At 38.1% G+C, this 26,206-nt stretch overlaps 1 protein-coding gene across 2 annotated transcripts in view; it reads right to left on the bottom strand.

Annotated features, from left to right (window-relative positions):
- The window catches only part of LOC150078368 (M-phase inducer phosphatase-like), a 311,872-nt gene that overhangs the window by 81,840 nt on the left and 203,826 nt on the right, over nt 1-26,206 (bottom strand). For both annotated transcript variants that reach the window (XM_090385423.1, XM_090385424.1), the window contains one exon: nt 16,506-16,733. In XM_090385423.1, coding sequence (XP_090241549.1) covers nt 16,506-16,733 — 228 coding nt within the window. The remainder of the gene's footprint in view (nt 1-16,505; nt 16,734-26,206) is intronic.

Raw genomic sequence — 26,206 nt, 5'->3', positions numbered from 1 at the left:
TCATATCTGCCTGCACCACCACCCCCAGGTCCCTTTCATTCTCTACCACTGTCAGTGTAGTACCACAGAGTTGATACGTTGCTCTAGGGTTGCTGTTTCCCATATGTAGTACTTTACATTTGTCAATGTTAAACTTCATTTGCCACCTCGAAGCCCATCTGCTCAACCTTTCCAAATCCTGTTGCAGCAGCATAGTGTCAGTAGTGTCCTTGACAACCCTGCCAACCTTCGTTTCGTCTGCAAATTTGGACATTAAGCCTGATATACCATCATCAATATCATTTATAAATACAGAAAACAATAAAGGCCCCAATACTGAACCCTGAGGGACTCCACTAATAACATTAGTCCACGATGAGCAGTGTCCATTGATTACCACTCTCTGTCTTCTCCCCCTCGACCACCCCTTTATCCATAGCAGCAACTTGCCTCCAATGCCACACTGCTCCAATTTGTGCAGCAGTCTTCCATGTGCAACAGTATCAAAAGCCTTTCTAAGATCCAAGTATATAATATCAAAGTTATTCCCTGCATCCAGTTCTTTTGTGACTGCATCATAGTATCCAATCAAATTGGTCAGGCAAGACTTCCCCTTAACAAAACCATGCTGTGTCCTAGCTATAACTGAAGTCTTGTCTAGATGATCCTGCAGTGCTTCTTTCACCAGTGCCTCCATTAATTTTCCGGGAACAGAAGTTAAACTCACAGGTCTATAATTACTTGTGTCAGCCTTTGATCCCCCTTTGTGAATTGGGGTCACATTTGCACATCTCCAGTCAATGGGTACCTCCCCTGAGTCCAAGGAAGCTCTCATAATTATGGCTAAGGGTTTGCTTACCTCCTTTGCTGCCTCCTTTAATATAACTGGATAGATCCCATCCACCCCAGGTGCCTTTCTTGTGTTTATCTTCAACAATTTCTCCTCCACTTTGCTGTCAGTTATTACAAGATTCTCTAGCTTACTGCTAGAGTTGAATACACCTCTGGCATTCCCCTCGCTGAATAACTCCTCATGTGTGAATGTCGATGCAAAATATTCATTTAGTTTGTTAGCTACCCGAGCAGGGTCATCAACAGTTGACCAATCTGATTCATCCCCTTCCTTCTAGAGTTTATATAAGTAAAGAACTCTTTGCTGTTTTTCTTCGCATCCCTTGCCAAGGATCTCTCGTAATCTGCCTTCGCCTGCCTAACCTCCTTTGTAACTTGGTTACAGATCAACTTGTATCTATCATAGACATCCGTGTCACGTGTTAATTTGTATGTATCCCATGCATTTTTCTTCTCTGCCATATGCCTCATTAGTTCATCTGACAACCATTTAGGCCTAAACCTTGAACAATATTTCTTAGTTGGTATGTAAAGCCTAGTAGCTTCCACGATAAGTTCTTTGAATGCTTCCCATTTTGAATTTGCTGTTGGCAGTATCATCAGTTGATCCCACTGTATAGAATTTAAATACTGTCTCAGTCCATTGTAGTCGCCTTTACGAAAGCAATACCCCTTCCCTTTACCCCTAATGGTAGTTACCTCTTTCAGTAACTCCCACTTCAGCACACTGTGATCACTGCCACCAAGTGGTTCATTTATCTGCAGATTCTTAATGCATGAAGAATCACTACTGATAATCAAATCAAGAGTATTACTCCCTCTAGTTGCCTCCCGAACATGCTGATGTAGAAAACAATCATCCAATAAATCCACAAAAGCCTTGCTACTGTGTGAGTGACCAGCCCCCAAAATCCAGTCAATATCTGGGAAATTAAAATCCCCCATTATAAGACTCTCTGATTTACTGGCCCACTCTATTTCTCCGAACAGTTTCTTATTATACTCATCAGAGTCATTAGGCCTATAGCACACTCCTACTCTCAATTTTGATCTCCCAATGCTTATGTCACACCAAACTGACTCGACACTGCACTGTCCAGCGATGTCGACTGGCTTCACTTCCTTGGATTTTATGTGTTTTTTAACTAATAGCATAACCCCTCCTCCCTTCCTATCCTGTCTATCCTTTCTGTAGACATTGTACTCCCCAAATTCCAGTTCTGCATTTCTTATATCTGTGTGACACCATGTCTCTGAAATCCCCACAATATCTGCCTTTGATGTTTTAAGCAATACCTCAAATTCATCAAATTTATTTACTAAACTCCTAGCATTGGTGTACACACAAGTATACATGCACCTGTTCTTTTTCTTAGCTACCCTAACACAACCCATGTGTTTACTTGTACCCCAATGATTCCCAGCAGTCTCTGAAATATCCTGCATCTTATTTTCCAGGCTGCGGCTCATTCCAATAGAAGCAGTGCAAGAATCACTTTCACCTCTGCCAGTGGCTACTGTTAATCTATTAGTCCTTGTATCCCCCCAATCTAGCAGTTTTCCGACCCACCTAACATTGCCTCGATAGCATCAGCATTCTAAAGTGCTTCCCTTAGGTGAGTCATATACTGGAGAACCATCATATAAGCATGAATGGATTAGAGACTTCTGACATGGACAAGACTGACCAAAGTATGTTTAACTGTTTTTAGACAATTAGTTTGTGGATGAGTGACATGGTTGGAAATTTAGCTTGCTATCTAATATCAGGCAAATAAATGTGATGCTATTAACTAGTGGTACTGGATTACTGTTTAGCTGCAGTTCAGGATTGGGGTGGAGAGCACATCATTTACAAGAGGGAGTGGGGGTAGATTTCTCTTCTGCTAGTCGATATCCATTGAGTGAGGTCTAGGATTCAATTTTGTTTATGCTAAGTTGGAGCTGACATTCAATCATGTTCATGCATTGCAACTGGCAGGAGATGATGAGGTCATCTGCAAACACGCAAGCTTCAAGAGCTTTGGGATTGTCTTGTGTCATGTTGACTTGAATTGTGAATAAGGTTACACTGAGTATAGATCCCTGCGTGATATAGGCTGCAGACAGTATGTTTTGATAGCAGACCTAAAAGAGCACAGGTGAAAAAAGTTCCAAATTACCTCAGGGAGATGACTCTTAATCCTAGACGGTAAAGGTCCATAATAATACCATGTCGCCAGGTATTATCAAATGCCTTTTCAATATCTAAGTTGACCATGACTAGAAGTTGTTTTCTGACAAAGGTATTGCAAATATTGGATTCAGCTTTGATGAGTATGTTGGGAGTGTATCTGTTCTTACGAAAGCCATACTACTAATAATCTGATAAAAGGTTCTTTGATTCTAAGATCCATGTAAGCTTTGTATGAACCATTCTTTAAAAAATTTTCCCCATACAGTGAGAGATAATATATAACAGATAATAGTCTATAATTTTGAACCAAGGAAGGATCTTTGCCTGGTTTTAGTAGGCTAAGAATGGCACCAGAAAAGAGGATACATATTTTCTGAGAAGATCCGATTATAGAAAGTCAGTTGAGGACATAAGTCCTCTTCAAGTAACTGTTTTAGCATAATGTAATGAATGCTATTTGGGCTAGCAGCTATTTATTTAAAGATTTATTTAAAGATTCCTTAAGTTCTGTAAAAATAAATGGTTGATTGTATGGAAGCAAAAGATGTGTGGAGAAATTAATTTTGAGGTGTTCTGTATCCGTTGATGCAATGAAAGGAGATTGAGTAGGAGGCAGAAGCAGATATTGTAGAGAATGATTCTGCTAATGCATTGGCAGTTTCTTTAGGTGAAGACAGATTTTTCACATTCCAGCAGAGTACTGGAGAGGGTGATGGAAGAAATTTTCCATTTAGTGCTTGTATTCTTCTACAGATGAACCATGGGTCAGTGCCTCTGGTGATAGTTAAGGCAAATGCAATCCAGGAGTAATGTTTGGCTTTCTGCCTAATCTACTTTACTTTGGCTTTAAGTCTTTCATAGTCGATTAGATTTCTGGTGGTAGGAAACTTGCAGAAGTTGTTCCAAGCGTAGTTTTTCTCACCTTTGGCATCAGAACAATCTGTATTCCACAAGTTGTTTCGGTAGGAGAACTTGTGAGGCTGAGATTTTGGAATGAAATCGTTAGCTGCAGTTAGTATCTGATTGGTAATGCAAGTAGTTACATCATGAATGGGCTGTTGTTGATCATAACTCCTGTCTAACTTGACCTGGATGGAGTAGCTATCCCAGTTTGCCTTGTTGCTGGTGAATTGGAGTTACCTGTGTTTTGTAACAAGCAAATGATTGGAAAGTGATTGCTGTATAGAGGATTGTTTATCACTGTTCATGTCACATTTAGAAAAACTGATGGTGAGCAGATTGATAAAGTCTATTGCAAAAGTAGATCCTGTAGGTTGGTGAATATAGGTGGGCAATCCATAGTTTAGCGTAGTTAGATTATTATTCATGAATGTTTTGATCAATTTACCTCTTGTGAACATTGTAGATAACCCCCATAATGGATGATGGCCAGTGAATTCACCACAAAGACAGATTTGAATTTGGGAGTTGAATAATAAGATTATCAAGTTCTGTATTGAGAAATGGTTGGAAAGATGGAATAAATATGAAAACTAGTGTCATTGATATACAAAACTGAAATATGAGCTGTCAATACTTCTAGAGTAGTCTGTAACTGAATGTGCTTGGAGGGTATATTTGATTTCACAAGCACAGCTGCTCCTCTGCAGGCAAGTAGACTCTGAACTCCTGTCCTGTCTATACAGATATACTTCTATCGGGTTGAACTAAACTAGTAAATCCCTTAAGTCATCAAAATTGCTGTTTAGTCCGCTGCAGTTCCACTGCACAATGTTGGATATTATTTAGGTTTAGTTGAGATATATGGATCTGGCTGTCTTGTTTTGTCTTTTTTTTGGAGGAAAAAAAAGGGTGTCCGGAATCCATAGTATCATTATCTAATAACTCATGCACTTCCATACTGTTGGGGGTAGATTTAATTTTTTTTTGACCAAGCATCACATTTCGATTGTTTTTGACCAGAGAGGTATCTCTTGGGATAGTGTTCTATTTGTAGCTTTGCTAGTTTTCATTGGAGGAATATCTTTTTTGGAGTTTGACAGCATAGATCTTACCCAGTTAGATAGAGAGACGTTTGATGAACTGGTACATCTTTTTGAGCTGTGGTAGAAACATAGCTTCTAGTGCAAGCAGCATAGGAACAACTTTATTTTCTATTTTTGAATTTTTGTTCCTGTTATCCATAATTTATAAACTTCAGAAAAGACTGGTTGGCTTTCTTTGATATTTGGACAAACTGGGGTTGTGACTGTGCAATCTGCTTGAGCATCAGTAAAGATATCGGTGTGAAGTACTTATTCGATTCATCAGCAACATCAGCTGGTTTATCTAAGGCTTTTCCACATGCTGTACACAAGGGTCCAATCTGATTTATTTAATTCTTCTTTGTATTCATACACAAAAAATTGATCGTGTCCATTCTTTGCTCTCTTAGAATGGAGCTTTGTATCCCTCGTTGCATCCTTTGTATCAATCAAACTGTTAAAGTCCCTGTTTCTGAAATTAAAACCCACACCTTTTCCTTTAACAATGACATCTTTTCTTCATCTTCTAACTAAATATTGCGTGATCACTACCTGCCAATGGTTCCTGAAATTTAAGCACTGTGATGTCATCTGATTTGTGAGTAATGATGAGGACTTTCTAGAGTTTGTGAGACAAAATGATTTTCACTTGAATCAAAAGTAGAAAGCCCAAATATGATTTTATCCAGATATTATGTGAAATTGTCTATGGATAATTACGATGCTTTACTGAAAAATCCTTTCTTATATTTTGAGGAAGAATTATGAGAGATTTTAAAAATACAGTAAAACAAATATAATAGTAATATAACATAAATAGTGGTAAAAGCATATTTCAAAGTTATAAAGAACAGTCTCATGCAACAAAGTGACAATTGTAAAATTTAAACTCCGAAATAAATACTCAAATTATGGTTCATATAAATTTTTGCTATGGAAAATGTGAAAAAAAAAAAATAAATAAATAAATAAATAAATAATAAAATAAAATAAAAATGACTATTAATCCAAGTATAAGTCACTGTAAAAATCTTTGTTCACATAACAGTACTTTTTAGTTTATACTTATCACAGAAGCTTGTCAAGCAAAAACATTTCACATTTTGCTCTCTGAGACACTACTTATGGCTCTCACTGTGCATTTTACTATAATGTGTTTGAGTTCTGTGAGCCAGGGAGAGCCATAAGTAGTGTCTCAGAGACAAAATGTGAAATATTTTTGCTTGACAAGCTTCTGTGAAAGGTATAAATATCAACAAGCTATTTTATAATGTATGTATGTATGTATGTGTGTGTATATATATATATATATATATATATATAAATAATCGATAATTAATATAAAAATCAAATTAATATATACGCCAGTAGCATGGCAAAACTGTAGAGCAAATTAAATCAACAGGGAGGGGAAAGTAAAGGTAAAAGACTGAAGCTGTAGTCGAAAGTCTCCAAAATAATTTAGAAGTTCAATTAAACCCAATTAATAATAAATCCATTTTGAATTTAAAATATAAAGCCAATTATATTTCACGTCTCTCGGAACTGGTACCTTACAAAGGGGGGGGGGTGTCACTAAATTATTAAATTCAAAATGGATTTATTATTAATTGGGTTTAATTGAACTGCTAAATTATTTCGGAGACTTGACTACAGATTCAGTCTTTTACCTTTACTTTCCCCTCCCTGTTGATTTAATTTTTATGTTAATTTTTCGCTCTACAGTTTGGCCATGCTACTGGCGCATGTATTAATTTGATTTTTTATATTAATTATTGATTATGTACTGGGCATCATGTGCATTTTGCTGCCTCTAATGATAGTTTTATATTTATTTATTTTTTTATTTCATTTCATTTTAACTTTTAAAGCCCAGTACATAATCGATATATATCTAACTTTTAAAGCCCAATACATAGTGTGTGTATATATATATATAGTCAAACTTTGTTATAATGAGCATAAAGGGATTGACAAAATTTCCTCGTTATTAACATTACACACTATATCAGTGATGAGTTAAATATGCCTCCTAATTTTTTTTTTTTATTCTCAATAACTTGATAAAAACAGATTCAAAAAACAAAAAAAATATTAGAGAGAAAAAAATAATATTTTTTATTAATATGCATAAACATGCTTGTGTTCGATTTTTAAATCGATCCAGCCAACCGTTGTTACATACAAAATTGTTTTGTCCAAATTGTTTAGCAAATTTTTCTGACTGAGCCTTAAAGATCAGACCGTCTATTGAAAATCCAGCACTTCTTTGTGTAATGAACCAATGCTACATCGACATTTGTAACCTCGCATTTTCCAAAATTTTTTTTTTTTTGGTTATGTTCATTTCCAGTCCCAATACGTAAGCATGTTTATTCTTTCATAATGTCAATACGATTGAAAAGGACAAAAAACTTTTTGCACACTTCAACATTTTTTGCACCGCATTCTAACTCACAAATATTTTAGACCTTTTTGCAAATTGAGACACTTTCTTTTGTTAGTAGACATGTTTCTGAAGGAAGGGTTAGTTTTTAACTGATTTTACTTTAAAATGACAGAAAACTGATCTGCATACAAACTTCTTAGAAGTCCCGAATTAAATTTATGGTTAATTGAATACAAGACAATCTGTAAATGTGACAAGCGGAATGCCAATGCACTGTTGTATAGGCCCATCCACGAAAGGACAAGGTCATAAACTGGCCACATGGTGGTCATAAAAGCTAATTCACCTTTTTCATTTTTGTCTATTCCAAGAATTGGGTTTTTTTTTGACTACCCGACCAATTAAGAATGTTTGCATAGTTACCAAAATTTGTACACTATTCCTCTAACAAAGAATGAAAATCAAGCCGAAGAAAGGGTCGAAGATTTGACAGCATAGAAAATATCCAAACTGAATTGCAGGCGGAGCTGAACGCGATGACAAAGGACTTTCAGGATGCATTCAAATCATGGGAGAAGTGCTGGGATCAGGGTTTACGCGATCAAGGGGACTACTTCGAAGGTCACGGTGGCGAATAAGACCCAGGTTGAATCTAATTTATTTTATAAATACATTTCGGGAACTTATGGGTAGCACCTTGCATACACCGATGAGCCAAAACACTATGATCAGCGAGTCGTTATGCAAATCAAAGCAACAGAAAGTGAACTATGGCATGTGTGTGGGTCAGGACACGGTATAAAAAATACCTGATACTGAGCTCTGTTAATCAGCGTTAATCTTGTTCTTGAGATGGGAAAGGCAGTGGACTTAAACAAGTTTGACAAACGCCAAACTGCAATGGCCAGACAACTGGGTCAGAGCATATCCGAAATGGCACGGCTGGTGGGTTGCTCACAGTCAGCTGTGGTTAGTACCTACCAAAAGGGGTCCAAGGAGGGGAAACCCACGAACTTCCGGTGAGGTATTGGACGACCACGAATCATCGATGCTCGAGGTGAGCGAGGCTCTCCCGGGTGGTATGTGGCAACAGAAGGGCGCTGTGGTGCAACTCACTGGTAACTGGAATGCTGGTGACAAAAGTAATGTGTCACAACACACAGTACATCAAACCCTGCTGAAAATGGGGCTGAGTAGCCACTGGCCGTGCGAGCATCAAAACTGGAACTTGAGTGATTGTAAGAAGATTCTCTATTCCAATGAATCATGTTTCCTTTTGCATCATGTGGACGGCCGGGTACGCGTGTCTCGTTTACTTAGGGAAGTGATGGCGGCCGGATGCACCGTGGAATAAAAACAAGCCAGTGGCGGTGGCGTCAAGCTTTGGGCGATGTTCTGCTGGGACACCCTGGGTCCAGTCATCCATGTATTGGGCACTCTGATGTCTACCACTTACCTAAACATCATCGCTGACCAGATACAACCTTTCATGGCAATGGTCTTCCTCTCTTGCGGTGCCATCTTTCAGCAGGATAATGTGCCATGCCACACCGCCTGAATTGTTCGAGACTGGTTCACGGAACATGAGGAAGATTTCCAGGTATTGCCCTGGCCTCAAAATTCCCCAGACATCAATCCCATCAAGCATCTGTAGTTTGTGTTGGAACAGCAACTCCGAACTGTGGCTTCTCAATCACGGACCTTACAGGAGTTAAAGGATCTGCTGGGTAAGTGTTGGTACCCGATACCACAAGACACATTTAGAAATCTTGCAGAATCCATGCCTCACTGGGTACGAGCTGTCATCGGTGTATATTGTACATACAGTTCTTGCGGGTGTAGTAGACATTCTCTCAGATATGCCAAGCTGTGCTTGCTACCCAGGAATAACTGATATTCAGGTGACACTCAAGCCAAGTGGACCTAATTTCAGTGAAGTCCAGACGGTCTGTCATAGCAAAATCCTCTGCTTGAACCTTTACAATGGTGGGACTGTTAGTAACCCTGAGTATAACACTATGTGCAAGTCCTGAAATACAGCACATAGCACAATGTGGGTAACCACCCAGGTGCAAAACAATGTAAGTAGATGCCGTGGTGTGCCGCACGCATCACATGGAGGAATGCAGCCACTCTGTGTTACCAGGCAATATCAGGTGGTAGATGACTCTCCTGAAGCATAGATTTTACCCAACCGGTGTAATACCACCACTTTGCTTAGTGGAGGTTTGAAGTGGTGGAACCCATGTTTAGTCTCCAGAGCAAAGCTCTGGCAAACCCATCTCCACCTCTTCAATCATGCAGTATGATTTTTTTTTTTTTTTTTTTTGTTAGCTGTTGGTGCATTGGCTTCTGTGGCCATAATGCACCTCCCAAGGTGTTTGCACTACTCTGATCCAAGCCCAAGGCAGGATTCGAACCCGTGACCTTTGGGTTGCCAAGCAGGCACTTTACCCACCCGGCTCGTGCAGTATGACTGATGTGTTTTAAGGTTATGATGGACACAATGGCAACATCCAATCTTCTTTACATTTCAAGCGTACAGCTCTAAAATGGTGTTTGCAGACCCTCTACTAGTTAGTACACCAGACCGAACCTATTGGTAACAATCTAGGAGTCTTCCGTGTATATATATGGGGGAGGGGGGTAGGATTGTCGATATTCTTACCGTGTGTATGCCATATCCAAAAAATTCCATTACTTTGTATGTCCCCCCCCACATTCTTTTCGTACTACTGAATGCACCATTAATTGCCAAACTAACAGAGCAAACTTATCTGAGAAAAGATCTAAACCTCCCAAATACTTCTGCATTCATTTCACAAATATACGTGGTCTCAGTTCTAATCTCAATGAGCCCATTTCCACTTAATCTTCCAAATCCCATATAGCAAAATGGGATGATCTCTGAGATTTCTTTTCCTTGGTCGATTACTGTTTCGAATCATCCAACGTCAATGTTTGCTCAGATCATGCCAGTGAAATTATTCTTGTAGGGATGGAATCCTATATTCCACACTCAACCTTAAAACCTAGTCCTTTATCTAAACCTTGTTTTTCCAATAAATGTGCTAAGGCTGTTCGAGAAAAGAATGATGCATATCATAATTGGCTTGTTTCCAAATTTCCAAGTTCATTTTCTGCCTACAACAAAGCTCGCAACAATTGTAAAGGTTTTATTAATCAGTCCAAACTAGACTTTGAACAGGCTAGAAAACTTGCTTCATGTCCAAATAGCAGCCGAGCATTCTGGTCTTTTGGCCGAAACATTTCCCCATCTCTATTCACACTTGTCAAACCCAAATGATTCTATTGCCACTTCATAAGGCTGACCTGCTAGCATCCTATTTTTTTTTACAACTTGTGTATTGATAATCTTGGTAAATCACTTCCCATCATTCCCAGTACACTACATTCAATTCCTCCTGTGGTTCCGTCAAAACGATGTCAGAAGTATTTTGATGAATCTTGATGCTATGAAAGCTCCAAGTCCTGATGGTATTCCTCCGTTTGTTCTCAAAACCCGTGCTCCTAAACGTATTCCTGTTATTTGTCGCCTTTTTTCACTTTCTTATTCCAAAGGTGTTTTTCCTTCTGCTTAAAAATTGCTCATATCCAGTTCCTAAAAAGGGTGACAAATCCCTTCCATCCAATTGTAGTCCCATTGTTATTATTTTTACTCTTTCTAAACTTATGGAGAAATCAATTAACTGCCAACTCTTAAGCTATCTAGAAACCTTCTATTTGATCAAAGATTGCCAGTATGGATTCCGTCGGTGTCAATCCAATGGTGATATTCTGGCTTATGTTACCCAAAATTTTTTATGTGCATACACCTTACAAACGGAGGATTATGTTGGCATTCGAGGTGAGCAGACACGCTTAGACAGGGCTCCTCAGTTAAGTGGTTTACTTTTGGATAGTGCTTTTAAATATTTGATTTATTTAGATATTGTTGGATTATTTTGTTATAGGTTTTCCTGTAACTGTTTGATTTTAATAATATTATAGATATAATTTTTTAAAGTTACTTTCATTGATATTTATTTAATTTTATAATGGTAGTTATAAGATCTGCCTTAAACACGTCACAAGGTATCGTGACTCACACGGAAATAGCAGATGGTGATTTACGGGTGAGTAATGATTTAATCCGTTGTGGAATCTGTGGAATGTTTTCCAAGGTCGACCTGGTGACTAATCCTACCTCACTCGAGGATTCTTTTCTTTGTGATCGATGTAAGTAGTGCACCGATCTTAAAATTACAATTTGGTGCACTGATGGAACAATTTGAGTCCCTGAAAAAACGAGTGCTTGCCCTCGAAAATAATGCATCTGGGAGCTCGTCAGGGACTCAAAACTCCAGCAATCTACCAAGTGATGCACACCCGATTCGAGACTCAAAACAGAAAAACCAAGTTCAAACTACTCTGGTTAAAAAGGACATTGTTTTATTAGGAGACTCCATTGTCAGGGAAATGGGGAATATTTTTTGTAATAAGGATAGGTGGAGCAGAACCAGAGTATGTCTGCCGGGAGCAACTATTGATGATGTCACCAACAGATTGTCAGATTTTAAAGGGGGTAAAGAAAATATTATTATTCATGTCGGGACAAATGATATTAAACGTACACGATCTGACAATTTGTTGGAAAAATACAGGACCATGCTGAGGAAATGTCGCGAGCTAGGCCATAATGTCTATGTGTCTGCAATTCTGCCCAGACACGATAGGAGGGATTATATGTTAAGAGCCTTGTGGATTAACTCAAGACTTGAAGGAATCTGCAAGGCTTTAGGGGGTAAATTTCTATCAGCATGGCCCACACTTGTAGGTAGAAGGAATTTGTTTTGTAGAGATGGGATACACTTAAACAAAGGTGGTGCAAATGTTTTTGCCAGTATTATTGAGGATACCTTAAAGGTTCAGGGAAACTGCTAGTTGGGGGGGGGGGGTAATACTGACACGCGTTTATCTGATAATATTGGTCAATGTAACTCTTGCACATACCTTAAGAGTTCTTATCTGTTACCCCAACTGGACGTATTATCTAGATGTTCTGGGGGCAAAGACGTTTCACGTGAGCAGGTAGCTAATATCAAGGAAGAGAGCCTAAAAAACTTCAAGGGTTGTGTTAGGTTTGTTAAATATACAAGGACAGTAAATCTGAATTGTTTATACAGTAACGTTAGAAGTGTCGTCAATAAAATGAGCGAATTCAAACAAGTAACGCGAACATAATAGGGCTTACAGAGACGTGGTGCCACCCGGAAATTGGGGATGATGAGTTTCAGTACGGCTTGTATAATGTATTTAGGAAGGATAGGGTAGATAGAAGGGATGGTGGGGTAATGCTTCTTATCAGAAGCAGCCTGAGTGCGACGATAGCTTTCCCGGATTCAGACATTTCATATGCTAGTATAGAGTCTGTATGGTGTGAGATAGTTGGAAACAAAGGTATAATGCGAGTAGGAGTAATCTACAGACCAGGTGATTGTGAAGATTATGACAAAAGCTTCTACATGCAAATGGAATTTGCATGTAGAGGTAAGCATCAATGCCTTATTATGGGCATGTAGAAGTAAGCATCAATTTGCCTCTAATTGATTGGAGTAAATGGGAAGGAAACTCGACATGGGGAACAAAATTTTTAAATCAGCTAGATGACTGTTATTTATATCAACATGTCAGGGAAAGTACTAGAGAAAAGAATATCCTAGACCTCATCATCAACACATGAATCAGATGACATAACAGGGCTGACAGTAGAGGAACCAGTAGCAGGAAGTGATCACGGAGTTCTACGGTGGATGATGACGAGAGAGGTAGCAGAAGTAAAAGGCAAAGGAATGAGTTTTAATTTCAGAAAAGGAAATTATGATGCCTTAAGGTACTACATGGCCTCTATTAACTGGGTAGATATCGCGCTGAGAATGAATACAATTGAACTGTGGTACGCTTTTAAAACCTTAATCACAGATGCCTTGAATGCGAATATACCATTAAAAAAATATTCCACGAGAAGGGTTCCAGTTGGATGAATAGTGAAGTTGCCACATTACTTGAGCAGAAAAAGGTGGCATGGAAAGGTTACAGAGCAATAAAAAGTACTGAAGCCTATAACAGCTACAAGGTGATGTGTAATAGAGCCACAGAAAAGGTTCGACAGGCAAAGGCAGTGTATGAGAAATCACTAGCAAACAGAGCAAAGAGGGGGGGATAAAGAATTCTTCACATAAATAAATGCCAAGAAGAGCAGGACAAACAGATCGGACCTTTATGTAAGGGAAAGGGGATAGTAATAAATACACCAGCTGCCATTGCAGATGAACTCAACAGTTATTTTGCATCGATATTTACAAATGAAAAGCCTTTTGTGGCAATGGGAAATTGTGGGAGCAAAGTTAAAAAATATGTAATTAATGATATTGAAATTTCGCAAGATTATTTAATGAAAAAACTTTCGAGCCTACAGACCAGTAAGGCTCCTGGAGTTGATGGAATATACCCTATAATCTTAAGAGAGGCGGCAAGTGAGTGCATTGAACCATTGAGGCTAATTATGCGAGAATCACTAGACTCTGGGGAGATTCCCTTGGATTGGAAAAGTGCAAATGTATCTCCCATACATAAGGGTGGCTCTAAAAGTGAAGTTGGAAATTATCGACCTGTCAGTCTGACTTCAGTAGTAGGGAAAATCATGGAGGCAATGATCAAGGGTGGAATTCAGGATCATTTGGATCGAATTGAAATTCTCAAGGATACTCAGCATGGTTTTGTAAAGGGAAAATCATGTTTAACAAATCTGGTTTGCTATTTCGAAAGGGTCACTCATGAGCTGGATTTAGGGAATAATTTCGACATTGTTTATTTAGATTTCAGCAAAACTTTTGACTCAGTCCCACATGAGCGGTTGCTTTATAAGCTGGAACAGGTTGGAATCACTGGGAAAATCCTTAGATGGACAGAAGGATGGCTTCAGGGCAGGAGGCAGAGGGTTGTGATAAATGGCTATTCCCCAGATTGGGTTGATGTAAGAAGTGGGGTTCCCCAAGGATCAGTATTAGGACCACTGTCGTTTTTAATTTTCATAAACGACATTGATGAAGGGATAGAGGGCGTGAAGTCTAAATTTGCAGATGATGTTAAAATTGGTGGAGTAGTTAATGATCACTGTCAAGCTGAGCTTCTTCAGAGAGAGACCTAGATAGACTTCAGGAATGGTCAGAAAAATGGCAGCTATGCTTATGTAAGGTATTACACCTGGGAAAAAGTAATCCCAAAATAACTTATTCACTTGGTGTAGTTCAACTAAACCCAGTACTGGAGGAAAGGGACTTGGGTGTTGCGATACGGTCAGACATGAAATTCTCTGAGCATTGTAAACAGGTTGCAAGGAAGACCCATGGTGTCCTATCGATGATCTATCGAACTTTAGCAAGTAGAGATAAGGATGTGATAATCCCATTATATAAGACTTTTGTTAGACCACACTTAGAACACTGTGTTCAAGTATGGAGACCGCACATAAAGAAAGACATTTACATCGAGCTTCTTGAAAGGGTGCAAAGAAGGGTAACTCGCCTGGTGAGATCGGCAAAAGGCGTCCTTATGAAAAAAGACTTCGAATATGTGGGTTGCAGAGTTTGGAAACTAGACACCTTAGAGGAGATTTGATTGAGGTGTTTAAGCTCTGAGAGGCATCAGTAAAATGAATGAGGATGAAATTTTTAAGATCATAAATGATGCTAGAAGTAGGGGACATAAATTCAAGTTGCAGGAGGAAATGTTTAGATTGGACTGCAGGAAGTTTTATTTTAGCCAGAGAGTTATAAATTACTGGAATAAGTTGCCTTCATGGGTGGTAGAGGCTGACAGTTTGGGGAAATTCAAAAGTCATCTGGATAGTACTTTCGGGTAAAGGAAGCGCATAGGATGATAGGTTTAATTTCCTTTTTTTTTCAATTAATTATTATTATTTAGTTATTTATTTTTTTTGTTTTTATCATTGTTTTGTTCAGATTTTTTTTTTTTTTTTTTTTTGGCTGGTGCAACATAAGCCATAGGCTTTCTTGTACCATGTGGCCGTTACTAATACTAATACTAACTTTGACATATCACATCTCGACAAAGTATGGTCCCTTGAAGCCAATCAAAATTTGATGTATGCTCTTACCAAGTAATAAAATTTTTAACCTGCTTGGCATGCACATTTTCACAAATGACTTTTGACAAAGGATTAACACTGTTCATTTGTTTTGGTTTTTTATGGCACAAAAACAACTACAGTTATAATACACTGTGTCACAATTAAAATTTAAAAAGGTTAGGATCGACAATGAAAGGATTAATAGCCCTCAATCCTATTATGGGTTTCCATTTATTTACCTAAGAGGGGAGTGAAAAAAATATTTAAAAAAGTTTATTCTTTAAGCATGTAATAATAATGAACACATGTTTAGTTTTTAAAATCAGTATTCCAGATCAATCAATCCATGTAAATTAAAGCAGTAGTTGCATCAAAAGGAAATTTCCTAAAATACTAACTGATGGGCATAAACTTAAAAGACTGAGTATTTTTTAGGACAGCACTTGGGCTTTTCCCAGAATCTTAATTGATGTGCATAAAATTAAAGGGAGAGTATTTTTAGGGCAGCATATGGGATTGATTTTGTAATGTGAATATTCATATCTGCATGCATTACTCCAGGATCACTGCCATCCCTGGGAAGTTTCCCATCAGACACCACAATACTCTGAACTTAACTGAAGTATTTAAAATGGATCTGCTTTGGATTCTTTGAGTCAGATAACCAAGAAGCTGAGAATAAAGAATAATCATAATTTGTATGTATTTATTTAAGTAGTTTAAAAAAAAAAAAAATCATCTAGCAAGCACACCAGAAAAATTTATATGTAAGCAATAGTATTCAGCTAGGTAGCAAGCAGATTTGCTGTATTTCTTTCTTAATCCTCTATTATCAGTTAGGACAGGAAATATTCTATACAAATGTAGTTAACCTGCACCACTATTTAAAACAAATTTTGAAATAGAAAAATCTAAATTATAGCTCTATAAATTTCAATTAATATTTATTTAGAATTAGATCCAATACACTACCTGAGCCCCATTAGGGAATGGTATACTTTTTTTTCGTTTTGCTTCATTATCAAGAGCTTGAGGAGGAGCAGTTCGTTTCACAGCTATTTTTGGCAAACCTGAAGAGTTTTTAATACCTTTATGCAAGTTATAATCATCTTTCTCCTCATCTGGCAATGATGTGTTTTCTGTAAGTCTCGCAGAAGGGGATGCAAAATAATTTTTGTGGTCCAATGGGCTACATCCAGTCTAAAAAAAGTAAGAAATATCAAAATATTTTTGAACTACAGTGATTAAATTAATACATCTGTAATAGTATATTACTGAAATACACTGTAAAAAGATAAAACAGGGGAAAAAAATGAAGATTTTGTTAAAAATTGAATTTCATTATATGAAATGCCATTAAATAATTAAACCTGTAATTAATAAAACCAAAAAACTTCGTTTTTATAGTTGGTACAATCTTCCTTATGCTAAAGTAATAGAAATTTCATTGCAACTGCTTAAAAAAGCACCCATAAAAACTGAATGAATATTTGCATCTGCATTCACACATGAGGAATTCTTCAGGGAAGTGGGATGCCAAAAGTTTGTCAAGCCCTAACAGGGAGCTAAATAAATGATTTTGTAATAACTGAGAGGAAAGTGGAAGAGAAATTATTGAAATTAAACATAAGAATCCAGTTTGATTAAGAGAAGCAGCAAAGGAAGTAAGAAACCCTTAGCTTTAATTATGAGAGCATCCTTGGATTCAGGGGAGGTCCTGATGGACTGGAGATGTGCAAATGCATCGCAAAATTAATTAAGGGGTAAAATTCATGAAAGGGGTGACATAAGCAATTACAGGCCTGTTAGTTTAACTTCTGCTCCACGGAAAATAATGGAAATCATCTAGACTTATGTATTTATTTGTATAAGGCCACAATATAAATAAATTGTTTATGTATTTATTTATATAAGGCCACAATTATACTTCAAACATAGGATGGGTTTGTTAAGGGTAAATCTTGTTTGACCAATCTGATTGGTTACTATGATGTGGTCACAAAGAAACTGGATGCAAAAAATAATCTTGATATCATATATTCAGATTTCAGGAAAGCTTTTGATATTGTTGCACATAAAAAACTGCTGTACAAATTGGAGCAGCATGGCATTAAGGCAAGTTGCTGCTAAGGTTAAAGGAATGATTGAGTGGGAAAAGATAGAGAGCAGTAATAAATGGACATTACTCTTCATGGACTAATGATATTAGTGGAGTTCTCCAGAATTTGGTGCTTTGCCCATTGTTGTTTTCTGCATTTATCAGTGATATTGATGATGGTGTATCGGGCTTAATGTCCAAGTCTGGTGATGATACAAAGGTTGGCAGGGTAATTAATGACAGTATGCTATTGCAATGGGGTCTAAAATTGTTGGGGGCGATGGGCTGAGAAATGGCAATTGAAGTTAAACATTGATAAATGCGAAGTACTGCATATGGGTAGTAGTGACCCCGAGTAACATAACATTTGTGTGGTACTACACTCCGAGTAGTGGAAAATGAAAAAGACCTGGAGGGGTAATTGTGCAACCAATGTGACAGGAAGAACGAGCAGGATAGGAGGAGTTATGCTCGTTTAAAGCAGCACAAAGAAATTAAAATGAGAGGAGAAGTCTGTTATAGGCCAAGTGACTGTGATAAGCAAAATGAACAATACATAGACAAACAGAATTGGGCAGTAGATCAGAATGTCTAATAATGAGAGACTAACTTTTCAGATACTAACTGGAACTGACTTATTGGGTTGTGCACTCACATAGTAGTAAATATTTTATGGATTTATTGGATAACTGCTTTCTACAGCAGCATGTTATACAGGCAATAAGAGAAAGAAATACTCTTGATCTGATTACCAGCGATGACTCTATACCTAAAGTTAGACACACAATGCTAACGGACGCACTCATTGTACTTAAAAGATTTTATGACAAGTTGGCATTAAAGGCCAAGAAATGTCTAATCTAGGTTTGCAAAGTCACCTAGTATCTCTTGAAGGACATTTTCACTCATTAAAAGATAATAGTGTGTAAGATGTGTGGCCAATTTTGGTTTGTTGGTTGGTTGCTGTTGAATTTTTTTTTTGGTGCAAAAGCAACTTTGGCCATATTGTGCTTATCTATTAGTATTATGTGACAATGACGGTGATGTTTCTTAATTATGGTTTATATCCGGCTAAAATATACTATTAGTTTTAGATAAATAATATATTTTGAATGTTGAGTTATCGCCTAGGGTTTGAGATAAAGTCAGTGAATCCTGAATATTTCTAGGGAGATGGAAGGCTGATTGTTACACCATGTAGTACTATGGACATTCTATTAGGAAATAGTTCACAGTGAGTTAACAAGAACAGTGAAGACATTCTTGAGGATTGCTTTTGTGAGTAAGTAAGAGTGCGAGATGGGTATGTCCAAATGCACAGTCTGGTTAACTGACTTCTTCATGCCGATTATTACAGGGCTCGAATTCATGGCTGAGTTCATGTTTTATTTGAAACAGTTTATTAGTCATTTTGCCATATTGTGACCATTGAGTGTTGAAAATCTATTTTATGATAGGTCTGTATTTGTAGGCATTCTTGCTATCGATCTCAGCCTTTCATTACATCATAGCTGAATGTCAGGGATCCAACAGAAATTTACTTGACTTCTTTTGCTTTTGAGTTCACAAGATGAGCTTGTATCCATAGCTTGTATCTTGTATCATACGCTTGCTTTCTGGCATGTGATGCAAGAAAGCAAGTGCTTGAGCTTTTGCAGCATCAGCCAATAAAAATAAAAAAAACCCACACCATTCCCTCCAAAGCCTGTCAGTTCCTCTTAAATTATTTAACTATCAGCTTCCACAATGACAGATGGAAGTTTGTTCCAGCAATTAACACCCGCTGGCTAAAGGCAAATTTCTGCACATCTATCTCACATGTCTATTCTTTAATTGAATTTATGCCCCATAGGTTCGTAATCTGAACAAGTGAAGGATCCCATCAGAATTCAGCATGCACAATCATTCAAGACCTTATACACCTCAATCAGATCACCACGCAGTGTCTAGTCTCCAGCCAGTGCATGGCAGACTAAAGCCTCTCTTGTAAGATCCCTTCATTCCATCATCAATCTTGTTGCCCTTCTCTGTACAGCTCACAGCAAATCTACTCCTTCCTGAAATGAGGCCTCCATACCTGTATGCAGTACACAAGTGTAGGCCTGACATTGCCTTATACAGAGAGACATCACCTCCTTTCCTGCTAGCAAAATTCCTATATATCATTGACAAAACGCCATGACCTGCCCTGGGCACGTCTGCATGCTCAGAAACTTCATACTGGCTGCACAATTACTCCACGTCTTTTCATTTTCTACCACCTAATTGTGAAGTACCACACAGTTGGTAAGTTTCTCTGGGGTTACTCTTACCATATGCAGTACTTGCATTTGTTAAGGTAAACTTTCTCTGGGGTTACTTCTACCCATATGCAGTACTTTGCATTTGTTAAGGTTAAACTTCAGTTGCTCCTTCTTAGCCCATCTGTCCAAATTATCTAGATCCTATTGCAGTAGCACACAGCCATTACTGTCATTAACAACCCTGCGAACCTTTGTATCATCTGCAAACTTCGACACTTGGGTGACACGAGTGATTACAGACTAGTTAGTTTAACTTCTGTTCTGGGTAAAATAATGGAGTCAAAGGTTAAAGATGCAATGCAGGATCATGTAGACAAGACTGCAGCAATAATTCAGACACAGCATGGGTTTGTTAAGTGAAAGTCTTGTCTGACAAATTTGATTGGTTATTATGATGTGGTTACAAAGGAACTGGATGCAAAAAATAATTTTGATATATATTTGGATTTCAGGAATGCTTTTGACACTGTTGCACATAGAAGACTATTGTACAAATTGGAGCAGAATGGTATTAAGGGTAAGTTGCTACAATGGATAAAAGGATGGTTAAGTGGGAGAAGACAGAGGGTGGTAATCAATGGGTGCTGCTCTTTATGGACTAATGTTATTAGTGGAGTCCCGAGGGTTCGGTGTTGGGTCCACTGTTGTTTGTATATTTATCAATGATATTGATGAAGGTATATCAGGCTTAGTGTCGAAGTTTGCAGATGATACAAAGGTTGGCAGGGTTGTTAATGACAGCAATGGCAGTGTGCTACTGCAACAGGATCTAGATAATTTGGGCAGATGGGCTAAGAAGTGGCAACTGAAGTTTAACCTTGACAAATGCAAAGTACTGCATATGGGTAGAAGTAATCCCAGAGAAACGTACCAACTGTGTGGTACTACACTTAAGGTGGTAGAAAATGAAAAAGACCTGGGAGTAATTGTACAGTCAGATATGAAGTTTTCTGAGCAATGCAGAAAGGCTCCCAGGGCAGGTCATGGCATTTTGTCAATGATATATAGGAATTTTGCTAGCAGGGAAAAGGAGGTGATTGTCTCTCTGTATAAGGCAATGGTCAAGTCACAAGTTGAGTACTGCGTACAGGTCTGGATGTCTCATTTTAGGAAGGATGTAGATTTGCTTGAGTGTGTACAGAGAAGGGCAACAAGATCGGTGAGGGGAATGAAGGGATTCTCTTACCAAGAGAGGCTTAAGTTCTGCACATTGCACTGGCTGGAGACTAGGCACCTGCGTGGTGATCTGATTGAGGTGTATAAGGTCTTGAATGGGTTGAGCACGCTGAATTCTGATGGGATCCTTCACTTTTTCAGATCACGAACCTAAGGGGGGTATAAATTCAAATTAAGAAAAGGCAGATGTAGAATAGATGTGCAGAAATTTGCCTTTAGCCAGCGGGTGGTTAATTGCTGGAACAAACTTCCATCTGTTATAGTGGAAGTTGATAGCTTAAATAAATTTAAGGAGGAACTGGACAGGCATTTGGAGGGAATGGTGTGATTTTTTTTTTTTTTTTTTTTTGGCTGATGCTGCATAAGTTCATACACTTGCTTTCTTGCATCACATGCCACCACTACTACTAAGCCTGATATACCTTCATCAATATCATTGATAAATATACAAAACATCAGAGGACCCAACACCAAACTCTGTGGGACTCCTCTAATAACATTAGTCCAAGAAGAGCAGCACCCATTAATTACCACCCTCTGTCTTCTCCCACTCAATCATCCTTTTATCCATTGTAGCAACTTACCCTTAATACCATTCTGCTCCAATTTGTACAATAGTCTTCCATGCACAACAGTGTCAAAAGCTTTCCTGAAATCCAAATATATGATATCAAAATTATTTTTTGCATCCAGTTCCTTTGTAATCACATCATAATATCCTATCAAATTTGTCAGACAAGACTTTACCTCAACAAACCCATGCTGTGTCTGAATTATTTCTACAGTCTTATCTAGATGATCCTGCAATGCATGTTTAAACAGTGACTCCATTATTTTACCCGGAATAGAAGTTAAACTAACTGGTCTATAATTATTCGTGTCACCCCTCTACCCCCCCCCCCTTTGTGAATTGGGGATAATTTGCACATCTCCAGTCCATAGGGACCTCCACTGGGTCCAAGGATGCTCTCATAATTATGCCTAAGGGTTTGCTTAGTTGCTTTGCCGCCTCCTTTAATATAACTGGACAGATTCCATCTACCCCAGGTGCCTTTCTTATGTTTAACTTCAACAATTTCTCTTCCACTTTGCTCTCAGTTATTACAAAATCATTAAGCACCCTGCTAAAATTTGATAACCTTCTGCCATTTTCAAACCTTAATAACTCCTCATGTGTGAATGTAGATGCAAAATACTCATTCAGTTTGTTTTCGTTCTGAGTAGGATCATCAACAGTTGAACCATCGAAATCAAGTGGACCAATCAGATTCATCCCCTTACTTTTAGTTTATATAAGTAAAGAAATCCTTTTCTTAGCATCTTTTGCCAAAGATTTCTCGTAATCTGCCTAAGCTCTTTTGTGACCTGATTAGTTTATATCTGCCATAGGCTTCTGAGTCGTTTGATAATTTATATGCATTCCATGCATTTTTATTCTCAGTCAAGAGTCTCATTAGTTCATTTGATAACCATTCAGGTCTAAACCTTGAACAATATTTCGTAATAGGTATGAAACTTTTAGTAGCATCCACGATTAATTCCTTGAATGCTTCCCAATTAGAATTTACTGTTGGTAACATCGTCAGTTGATCCCACTGTACAGAATTTAAAAACGGTCTGAGACCACTGTACTCACCTTTATGGAAGCAAAAACCCTTTCCTTTACCCCTGATGATAATTATATGTTTAAGTAAATCCCACATCAGTACACTGTGATCACTGCCACCTAGTGGTTCCTTTATCTGCAAATTCTTAATACACAAATGATCACTGCTGATAACCAGATCAAGAGTATTACCCTCTCTGGTTGCCTCTCGAACATGCTGCTGCAGAAAACAATCATCCAATAAATCCACCAAAGTCTTACTAGTGCGTGAGTGACCAACCCACAAGTTCCAGTCAATATCTGGGAAGTTAAAATTCCCCAATACAAGACATTCTGATTTACTAGCCTTATTTCTCTGTACAATTGTTCATTGTACTCATTAGGCCTATAACACACTCCTACTCTTATTTTTGCTTTCGCAGTGCTTATGTCACACCAAACTGACTCAACAGTGCACTGTTCATCTATATCAACTGGATGCACTTCTTTTGATTTTATGTTTTTCTTAATTAACAGCATAACACCTCCTCCCTTCCTATCCTTTCTGTACACATCATACTCCCCAAATTCCAGTTCTGCATTCCTTATATCTGTGTGACACCACATCTCTGTTATTCCAACAATATCCGCCTTTGATGTCTTGACCAACACTTCAAATTCATTGAATTTATTTACTTTACTATACTTCTAGCATTGATATACATGTACTTATCCTTATTATTAGTTACCCTAACACATCCCATATACCCACCTGTTTCACGACGACTGCCATCAGTCCCTGAAACCCTCAGCGCCCCTCGCTCCAGGTCGCTACTTATTTTAATAGAAGTTGTGCAAGAACCACCTTCACCTCTGTCTGCGGCTACTTTAAACCTTTTAATCTGTGAATTCCCCCCACCCAATCTAGCAGTTTTCCAACCACCTAACACTGCCTCGATAGCATCAGCAAATATTCTTGCACTCTTTCTATTTAAGTGTATCGCATCCCTGTAGAAGCAGTCTCTCCTGTTAACAAGCACAGATCACGCTGAAAAAATTCTACCCCTTGAGCCTTGCACATTCCCTCCAGGGCCAAATTGATTGACAAGGCTCTCAACATGTATTCCCTCCTATCGTTCTGGGCAGAATTGCAGTCACTTTCAAATTTAACCCTGACTCACGACTTTTTTGCAACATTGACCTATACTTGTTAAGTAAATCTGCAGATCTACTACTCTTAATGTTATTGGTGACAACGTGTACAACACTATCACCTTTTGTGCCCTTAAAAGATGATATATGCTTTAGATCGTCATCAAATTTTGCCCCTGGCAGACATACCCCTGGTCCTGTTCTATCTATCCTTTTTACACAATATATTCCCAGTCTCCCTGACAACAGAGGCACCAACAATAACTAGTTCCTTTGGGACCAACACATTCTGCCTTGGAGATTACCAAGGAGTGAGCCCTGGCGTTGGAGTCTGCTTTCATTGGAGAGCATGTATTGCACTTAATGAATCTGTGTATATGAAATGTTTCAGAAGAGGAGAGGATGCAACATATTTTAAGTAGGGCAAATAATTCAGCAGAATAGTTACTGCATTGGTTTGGGAGTTGCTGTGAGATGACAGTGTGTGGAAGGACCATTGCAGCACCACTCGAGTATCTCTTTCAGAGCCACCTGTATATATTTGAAGATATTAGAGAACTGTGATAAGTGGGCTGCATGCATTTGTTTTGTTGAAATTTGCCAGAATGCTTTTTCCCCACTGTTGAAATTAAGTGTCACAGTTAGGCTTGAAAGTGTGCCATGGTGAAGTAGTTATGCTATTATCCTCATACATGCTGTCAAAGCTTAGGCCCCATTCTGAAACTAGTTCTTTTAGTCATATTGCTGGTTTATTGTGTGTTTATTTCTGTAGAGGTTCTCCCACTGTGGACTGAAAAGATACTACCAAGTAGGATGATGAGGAATACTTCAGATTTTAATAGGATAGTTTAATAGCAGCATGTGCCTCTGGAAATATAGTGAAGGCTCATGAGCCTCTACATATAATCTTTGTACAGGTAATGTTCTAAGGAAATTTGTAAGGCACTGTGATATATGGAACCAAGCCATTTGATGAAACTTGGTCTACACGAACTGTAAAGGGGGGGGGGGCTCCATAGTCTAGTATTGATCTGATTATAGAGCAGGTGAATTAGCGTGAACCGATTAGCTCCCCACATCATTGCAGAAAGAACTCTGAGAATATTTTGTTTTTTTAGACAGGTTGTTTGGAGGCATTTGATATGTTCCAATAAGTTAAGTTTTTTTATCGAGAATCAGGCCAAGGAAACGTTTACTATTTGCTAGAGGTATCAGCTGGTTTTCTAGTTTTGTTTCTGGATCTGGGTGCATTTTTCGCTTTATACAGAAATGTGTGGCCATTGTTTTTTTGTCACAATTCTATTTTTTTTAACTGCGCTTTGTAATTGCTTTTCAATCATGTTCATGTTTTGTGAATGGCATGAAATGGTAACGTCATCTGCATAAAGGAATGTTTCAACTGTTTATGGTAGATCTTTTGTAATGGAATTTATTTTGACTGCAAACAAAATTGCACTCAAGCACTGAACCCTGAGGAACTTCTTCCTGAGTACATGTTTGTGATAGATTGTTTAGATATTTTACTTGGAAGGTTCTGAGCTTCAGAAAATATTTTTATTAAGATTGGTAGGTGTCCTCACAAACCAAGGTCATGTTCTCTCTCATTCAGAATGCTGTATCGCCAGGTAGTATCAAAAGCCTTTTCTATGTGGAGACTGATCATGATTAGATGCTCATTCTTTAGAAAAGCATTGTGAATATTTGCATCTGCTTTTATCATGGGGTACAGAGATGATCTTTTTTTTTGAGGAAACCATACTGATTTGTGTTTAGTAAGTTTTCTCTTGTATAATTTAAGTAATGTATTTAGAGATTTTTGACTAAGTTGCTGTATCATTTGATAGTGAATACCATCGGGTCCTGCTGCACTCCTCCTTGACTTAGCCAGAGCTTTCTGCATTTCTTCTATATTGAAAGGCCGGTTGCATGGAAGATGTTTGTTAGTACTGTAGTTTAGTTTGTATTTTTCCGCTACAGATTTTGTTTTCTGAAAGTATGGGATATATGCTGATACTGCTTATATACTTGCAAAAGTAGCTGCAATTATGTTTGCGATTTCCTTGGAGTTAGTGATCTCCTGTCCATTCAAGTTTATAAGTGGAGTTGATACTGAAAGATATTTCCCATCAAGTTTTTTGATTTTGTTCCATATAACACGAGTATCTGTATTTCTGTTAATTGTGGACGTGAAACGTATCGCAATTCCTTTCTACTCCTACGCCGGATATATCTGGCTCTAGCTCTTGCTTTTTTAAAATTTATGAGATTGGTGGAGGTGGATACTTTTGGAAGAGATTCCAAGCCTTGTCCTTCTCTCTCTTGGCCAAACTGCATTCATCATTCCACCATGTTGTGGTAT

Source organism: Mastigoproctus giganteus, chromosome 11 (genome assembly GCF_048544385.1).
Source record: "Mastigoproctus giganteus isolate SK-2022 chromosome 11, ASM4854438v1, whole genome shotgun sequence".
NCBI lineage: Eukaryota > Metazoa > Arthropoda > Arachnida > Uropygi > Thelyphonidae > Mastigoproctus > Mastigoproctus giganteus.
The sequence above is the reverse complement of the archived record's forward strand: the minus strand, read 5'-3'. Positions and strand labels throughout refer to the sequence as shown.